Genomic DNA, 8,136 nt, shown 5'->3' on the forward strand with positions numbered 1-8,136 from the left:
CATCATTGATGTTTCTGTCTCTCTCTCCCTCTCCCTTCCTCTCTGAAATCAATAAAAACATATTTTTAAAAAAAAAGACAGCGAAGGAGAAGGTCCATGAAAATGGCCAGCGAGGCGGGAGGAAGAGCAGGAGAAAGGTGTCTTGGGAGCCAGTGGGGAGTGACGTCTGTGAGAAAGGCCGCTGGGCGGTCACCATGAGCTCGGAGAAGCCCCTGCTCAGCTTGGTCCCACGCAGTCCTCACCGGCGGGGTGGAGACGCACTGCCTCCGGGTACGAGGGACAGGTAACAGCTTCTTGTTTAGTTATTGCTGGGAGCAAGTCACGCTGAGCATTTGTCCTAAACGTGAAAGTCGCTCGGATGTGAGAAATCCAGGGCCTCCCGCATCAGGCCACCGCGCCAGCCCAGCCTGATGTCCCAGGAGCCCCGTCTAGCCCACCTCCTCCCCACGCCCGCAGCTCTGGCTGCTGGGATGCCACTATCTTCAATTCCAACTCAGCATTCACTGGACCCTGGGGCCCCACGGAGACACTTTTTAAAATGCTGCCCGTCCTTGCCCTCTTCTGACACCACGATGGTCAAATCTCTCACCCGCCACCTCCAGCTCCTTTTCTTTTAGCAACGGCATCCAGAGGGGACAGCAGTGCGAAGGGCAACCATCCTCATCCTCCTAGTGCCAGTGACTTTCCAAAATGGCTGTGGGCAGGAAACACCGAACAAAGAACAAAATCCAGCCGCCAGATAGAAATCTCCATTCGACCGCCCGTGCCAGGCTGCACACGCCCGTCAGGCCGGTTGACCATCGTGGAACAACCTCTGTCTTAAGACAAATAACAGTAACAACAACGGCTGCCATTCACGGGCTACGCACTGCGCACCAGGCAGGCAGCCAAGGGCTGTGGAATCAAGACACTTGTAGAAACATGGGGCATGCTCTGCACAGATGAAAAGTCGTATGTGCTGGGGATTAGGACTCAGGGGGAGGCGGGTGTGGGCAGGGAAATGCTTTTCTTTACCAGCTGTTCTTGTCAGTATTGTTTAATGTTTTTAACCAAAAGGTATGTGTGGTTTTGATCATTTTTAGTTAAAATGCACAAAGTAATAGAGCCTGGGCTACTGAAGTTAGATGAAGCGACATGGGCGGAATCACCTCAGAGCTGGGAGTAGAGGCTGGTGCCAGGCATGGAGCTGGGTGCTGAGGGGGCAGAAATGAGAGGTGGTGTCTGCCCTGGGGACACATAGGTCCGTGGTGGGAAAGACATTTAAAAAAAATTCCAGGGTGGGTAATGAAGAAAGACTTAATGACGGACGCCCAGCCGGGGTGGCTCAGTGGTTGAGTGTCGACCTGTGAACCAGGAAGAGCAGGAGAAAGGTGTCTTGGAAGCCAGGGGGGAGTGACGTCTGTGAGAAAGGCTGCTGGGCGGTCACCATGAGCTCGGAGAAGCCCCTGCTCAGCTTGGTCCCGCGCGGTCCTCACCGGCGGGCCCCACGGAGACACTTTTTAAAATGCTGCCTTCCTTGCCCTCTGTTGACACCACGATGGTCAAATCTCTCACCCGCCACCTCCAGCTCCTTTTCTTTTAGCAACGGCATCCAGAGGGGACAGCAGTGCGAAGGGCAACCATCCTCATCCTCCTAGTGCCAGTGACTTTCCAAAATGGCTGTGGGCAGGAAACACCGAACAAAGAACAAAATCCAGCCGCCAGATAGAAATCTCCATTCGACCGCCCGTGCCAGGCTGCACACGCCCGTCAGGCCGGTTGACCATCGTGGAACAACCTCTGTCTTAAGACAAATAACAGTAACAACAACGGCTGCCATTCACGGGCTACGCACTGCGCACCAGGCAGGCAGCCAAGTGCTGTTCGGGCCGTGGCTCGTTTAATTCTCCCAAGTACCAGGAGGTGGGACGTACCGTCATCCTCGTCTTCTGGACGAAGAAAGCAAGTCTTAGAGTTCCCCAGGGGACGGCCCAAGTGGTGAGAGGAAGAGCTGGCTCGAGAATAAGAGAACCGCCACTGTGTCCTGAGCGTGCGAGAGGGGCCTGGGCTGCGGGGTCGGGGCTCAGACGCAGGAGTGGCCCAAGGAGGGAGGAAGTGTCGGCACCTGCACTTCGCAGCTCAGGCTAGAAACCTCGGGCCATTCTCGTTTCCTTTTGCTCACTCTCCCCACAACTGCTTCATCACCAAAAACTGTCCCACCCCCAACGTGTGTCTTAAAGTTGTCGGCTTCTCTCCACCATCCCGACAACCACCCTGGCCAAAGCCGCCAGCATCTCCCGGGCAGCCCCCCAGCGGGGCCCTGAGCGTCGCCTCCTGCCCCTCACAACCCCCTTCCCGCTGGAGTCAGGGGTCTCGCCTGCTCAGAACCTTTCCATGGCTCCCGAGTAAATCCCACCTCCTTTCCACGGTTCCCGAGGCCTTCCCTCCGTGGCCTGGCCTTCCTCCCTTTCTAACCACCTCTCTCAGGAGAGCTGCTGATGCCCTCCAGGCAGCTCAGAGCCGGCTCAGAGGAAACAGTCAGGTGCTGATAAAGGCGAGAATGAGGGGTGGATGGATCAGAAAGCTTCCCCGAGCCCAGCCAGCGTAGCTCAGGGCTTGAGCATCCACCTAGGAACCAGGAAGTCACGTCCGCTATCCAGGCAGGCACATGCCCAGGTTGTGGGTGCAAACCCCCATGTGGGGTGTACAGGAGGCAGCTGATCAATGATTCTCTCTCATCATTGATGTTTCTATCTCTCTCTCCGTTCACTCCTCTCTGAAACCAATAAAAATATATCTTTAGATAAAAGCTTTCCGGAGGCAGCCATGTTTGAGATGAGCTTTAAAGTGCGGTGGGTTTCTCAGGTGGAAGGGCAAGAGGTGTAAGGTGGAAAAATCAGGTCTTCTAGATCCAGGCTGCCACACAGATGAGGACCTGGAGGACTTCCCCTGGGAGGTGACATGAGCAGGCCTGGAGGCAGGTCGGTGCAAAGCGGGGGTTCTCTGAGTCTAGTGCACCTTGTAAGCCCCTAGAAACCTTGTTACAACAGGTGGTTGGGCCCCACTTCCAGAGGGTTAGCATCTGAGAAGTTGCATTTCTGACAAGTTTTGAGGTGGTGCTGCTGCTGGTCCAGGGACCACACTTTGAGAACCACAGGTGCAAGGCCTACTGAGGAAGCCTCCGGGTGGAGGGGCAGGGAAGACGGCGCCAGGGCGGTGAGCAGTTTGAGCCGACAGAGGCCAGTGGTCAGCCTGCCCTTTCCCTTCCCGCACCATCCCTCTCGGAACTAATGGGAGCCTGCCATGACCTCTGACCCCCATGCTCCTGGTCCTCAACGGTTCCCCTCGGCTGCATTTATGCTTTGAAAGGGCCTCCTGTTTCTCACTCCAGTGAGACTTTGGTGACTTTTAAAATACTGCTGAGTAGCTCAATTGGTTGGAGCATCATCCAGATACACCAAGGTTGCTGGGGGGGTCAGGGCACATAGAAGAACCAACCAATGAATGCATGAGTAAGTGGGACAATAAATTCTCTCTCTCTCTCTCAAATAAATAAATAAATAAATAAATAAATAAATAAATAAATAAAAATAAAACATGCTGCTGAGGAGATAGGCCCCAAACCACCTAATCTCACACTGCAATTTGCACTATTGCTGCCGTGGCAAAGTCTCTGGTTTTAATAGGATGCCTGGCATTACGTCATGTCGCCTTGAGGGTAGGATTTCTGGCTCTATATTGGACAGAAGGAGGAGGAGGAGGAAGAAAGGGCCTCCTCTGCTAGCCTTCCCAGGCCCCGTGCGCAGGCTGCCAGCCTGCCCCTCTGCTGTGGTTTGGTTTGGTTTGGTTTGGTTTGGTCAGCATTGCCATATCCATCAGGGAAGACACGTCTGTATCTTCATGATGTAGCCCAGGTAGGAACCTGGCTGCTCTCCGTCACAGGAGGAAGACAGAAAGCAATCCTCCACAGCAGTCTCTCTGGATCCGGATGTGCCTTTCAGTTTCCAAAGCTGATGACAATGTATGCACACTATCAAGTCACACTGACCTGGTTCGGCATTCTGCCCCTGCCACTCTCCAGCCACGTGATTTTGGGCAACTTACTTAAGCTCTCTGAGCCTCAGCTTCCTTATCTATAAGATGGGTGTGCTGAAAATCCACTTCAGAGGGGTGCCAGGGTGTTTAGCAAAGTCATGAATGTTAAGTATTTAATGGAATGTGGGGCTCAGTTGGTGAGTGTTTCACAATCAGCAATCCAGGCATAAAACAGCTTGCCAATTGCCCTGGTGTAAATATTCCCACCATGGCTGATATCAAGCTAACGACATGCTGTCACTGGATAAAGGGTTGAGCACGCCCTTATGTATGCAGAGATGACAGTAACACCTAGTAAAATAATGAGGAAGCGATGAGATTTTATGACCTTTGCATTTTGAGTACTTATCACCTGTGTTTTTGAAATAATGTATTTAGCTGTAAGTTCACACAATTAAAATTTTCATGACAGCTGTGTTTCACAACCAGCTCACAAAACTCCTGGAATATTTACTATCTGCCCTCACTACCAGCCAGTTCCACCCGACCATGGGCCAGGCACTTCCCTTTCCCCCTCCTTTCCTGTCCTCAGCCCCAGCGAGGATTTCATGAGGCTTTCCCAGGTAGAAACAAAGATGTTCCCTGTCCCACTGCAGGCTCCAAACTTTGCTTTTGGACTTGGCCCCATCCCAGTCCTCAGCCAAGGCCCGCCCTCACCACGCTGCCTGCCTGGCCCTTCCTACCACTGGGATGGCAGTGCCACTGCTAACACCAGAGAGGACGTAGCCCCTGCTGGGCTGGGCGCCTGCAGGAGAACCATGAAGGGCCCTCTGTGGCTGCATGGTGGACTGCGGGTCATTTCAGGATCCCGTCCGCGAAGGGGATGGGGAACCCAGCCAGCCAGCTGCACTCTGGCAAGTCAGAGCCTATAATTAGCCTCCACTTGAGGCCTGAATAAGCCCCTGGTTGGTACTAATCAACAGTAAAGCAGGAAGGCTGTGAACAAGTCTCCCGTGGAGCGATCGTTTTGCTCCAAAAATCCAACTCTTAAGCGCTTTAAAAACATCCAGATCCTGCCCTGACCGGTTTGGTTCAGTGGATAGAGCGTGGGCCTGCGGACTGAAGGGTCCCAGGTTCGATTCTGGTCAAGGGCATGTACCTTGGTTGTGGGCACATCCCCAGTGGGGGGTGTGCAGGAGGCAGCTGATCGATGTTTCTCATCATTGATGTTTCTATCCCTCTCTCCAGCCACTCCTCTCTGAAATCAGTAAAAATATATCTTTAGATAAAAGCTACCAGAGGCAGCCGTGTTTGAGATGCGCTTTAGGTCTCTATCCCTCTCCCTTCCTCGCTGTAAAAAATCAATAAAGTATATTTAAAAAACAAACAAACACATCCAGACCCTGCCCTGGCCACGTGGCTGGGTTGGTTGGAGGGTTGTCCTGAACACCAACTGGTTGCGGGGTTACGGGCTTCATTCCCGATTGGGGCACGTGCAGGCGGCAACCGGTGGATGTTTCTCCACCACATCGATGTTCCTCTCTCTCCCCCGTCCTTTTTCTCTAAAATCAATAAAAACATGTCTTGGGGTGACGACAAGAAAAGAAAAAATGCACCCTGGTTCTGAGCTTTATCCTCGCCCCCCTTTTCCAAGAGGGACACCGAGGTGCCCAGAGCCCTGTGCCCGGCAGGAGTCTCTGACCGTGCTCTGCTGTGACTGTTCCAGGTGGGCGAGGCCGCCTTGGAAAACGCCCGGCTCCTGCTGCGGACAGAGAACACCCAGGCGGGTGCGGATGCCTTTAAAGACAGGTAATGCTTTACCACAGAGGGGAGCCCCCCCAACCAACGCCTCCCGACCCCCGTTACCTCCAGACTCGGGGACTCGGGTAATGCTGTCTGGAGTCTGCAGCTTTCTCCTCCGGCCACATGGAAGGCTGGGGTGGGGGAAACGGTCCGGGAGAATCCAGAGCTGGGGAGAAGGCCATGGACAGAAAGAAGTGACATGGGGAGACATTGGCAAAGATGCTGGGTAGTTTTTAGAAAGAAGGCCCTGTGTCAACCAGAGATGGGAAGAACTCAGAGTGGGCGCTTTCAGACTCCCGTGTGTGTGTGTGTGTGTGTGTACGTGTATGAGCATGTATGTCATTGAATGGTGGCCAAGATGATCAGACCCGAACCCTCCTATAGACACAAATGTGGCCCCGAGGGCTCAGAGAGTTTGCTGAATGGACCACATCCCGGAGGAACCAGGCTCCCTGGAGAGGTGAGCCAAGCAGGGCTCCGGGGGACTCTTCCAACCTGGAGCAGCAGGGACCAAGCCCCGTCACAGGGGTGGGTTTTCATTTCGCTGGAAGGACAGGACTTGTTCCCAAAAGGGGGAAGTGATGATAGGAACACAATCCTTCACCCTGGCCGGTTTGGCTCAATGAATGGAGCATCGGCCTGCAGACTGAAGGATCCCAGGTTCGAGTCCGGTCAAGGGCATGTGACTTGGTTGCAGGCTCAATACTCAGCCCTGGTTGGGAGGCAACCAGCTGATGTGTGTCTCTCTCACATCCTTGTTTCTCTGTTTATCTCCCCGCTCTCTTCCATTCTCTAAAACTCAATGGGAAAATATCCTCGGGTGAGGCTTAACAAAAACAAAAGAAGAATACAGTCTTCATAAAGAATACACTTGGATAGAAAAATTAATCCTACACATAAAACACTAGAAAAATGCTTTAGAAACCGTCTCCCAAGTGCCGATCCAAAATGCAGGTCCGCCCTGAGGGAGGTCTCTGATGGATGCCACCGGGCTCCGTCCTGCATTCTTTCATTTACTACTTTTAACTGCAAGGTGCCTGGAAGCAGATGTGGCCAAACGGCGAAGATACAAATCACATTTTAAGAAGGGGGTAAGACCAATTAGAGCATTTATAATCATCCCACAGATACGTCTAGAGTCTGGAGCTGGGTGCTGAGGATACAAAGATGCTAAAGAATCCTCAGGTGGAAAGGGTGATGATGGTGCCTGACCCCTGAACTCACCCTAAAGGCCCATGGTTCCTCCCTTGAGGCAGACCCCACATTAAGCCAGGTTATCAGAAGTTGACAAGAGTTATTCTCATTGTAACAAATCAATATGCAACAGTTGCATTCACCATGTCCTTGAAGCTGCTGGAAAAGTGATCTCTAACATTCACTGTAAACTAGCACACAATTGGCCTGTTGGTGACATTCATAATCTGATTAGTGGCCCGGTGCATGGATTGTGCACATGGAAAGGAAATTAATTAGAAGAAATATTTTAATATCGTCCTTGAGGCAGACCCCGCCAGGTTATCAGAAGTTGACAAGAGTTATCCTCATTGTAACAAATCAACATGCAACAGTTGCATTCGCCATGTCCTTGAAGCTGCCGGAAAAGTGATCTCTAACACTCACTGTAAACTAGCACACAATTGGCCTGTTGGTGACATTCATAATCTGATTAGTGGCCTGGTGCACGGACTGTGCACATGGAAAGGAAATTAATTAGAAGAAATATTTTAATATCGCTATTCACCCTTTCTCTATAATAGAAGTGTCGACCAAATTCACGATCGACAATGACAGACCAAACACCCACATGCAACTGGCGCCAGTGAGAGCTTTATATGTATCACACATGCACGAGTCAACTTAGCCTTTTATAGATATAGAATAAACTTGCTTAATTAGACCTGCTTTCTGGTTTAGCTAAACTTTTTCCAGACCAGTGAAGCACCCCAACTTCTCTTTCAAGTAATTGTCAGCAACACAGCAGTACGTATCCACACGAAGCAGATTATTATTGTAGATGACGCAGGGAGAACAAAGGGTAAAATATTTAACTGCAGCAGTGTTTGACTATATTCTGCACAGTGAGAAAACCTGAAGTCATTTCAAGGACAATTTCTTCTTTTCAGTCAGGTCAAGTTTCTAAACTTTTAAACCTCTGTTTTCTGGCTAATGAAAAGAAAATAGGTTTCTACCGTGTCTCCTATCTACCAACTCCAGGACTTCAGTGAGGATCAAATGAGATGAGGCACGGAAAAACACTTCACAAACATTTGGTTAAACTGTAAAATGTTTCCACCTGGCTATAAAGCAAGTCAGGTTTCT

General features: G+C 51.4%; 1 protein-coding gene across 1 annotated transcript in view; it reads left to right on the plus strand.

The window, feature by feature from the left end:
- The window catches only part of BFSP2 (beaded filament structural protein 2), a 66,012-nt gene that overhangs the window by 13,195 nt on the left and 44,681 nt on the right, over nt 1–8,136 (plus strand). The window contains exon 2 of the mRNA XM_006759780.2: nt 5,741–5,823. Coding sequence (XP_006759843.1) covers nt 5,741–5,823 — 83 coding nt within the window. The remainder of the gene's footprint in view (nt 1–5,740; nt 5,824–8,136) is intronic.

This window comes from Myotis davidii, unplaced genomic scaffold, assembly GCF_000327345.1.
Source record: "Myotis davidii unplaced genomic scaffold, ASM32734v1 scaffold415, whole genome shotgun sequence".
In the NCBI taxonomy this organism is placed as follows: domain Eukaryota; kingdom Metazoa; phylum Chordata; class Mammalia; order Chiroptera; family Vespertilionidae; genus Myotis; species Myotis davidii.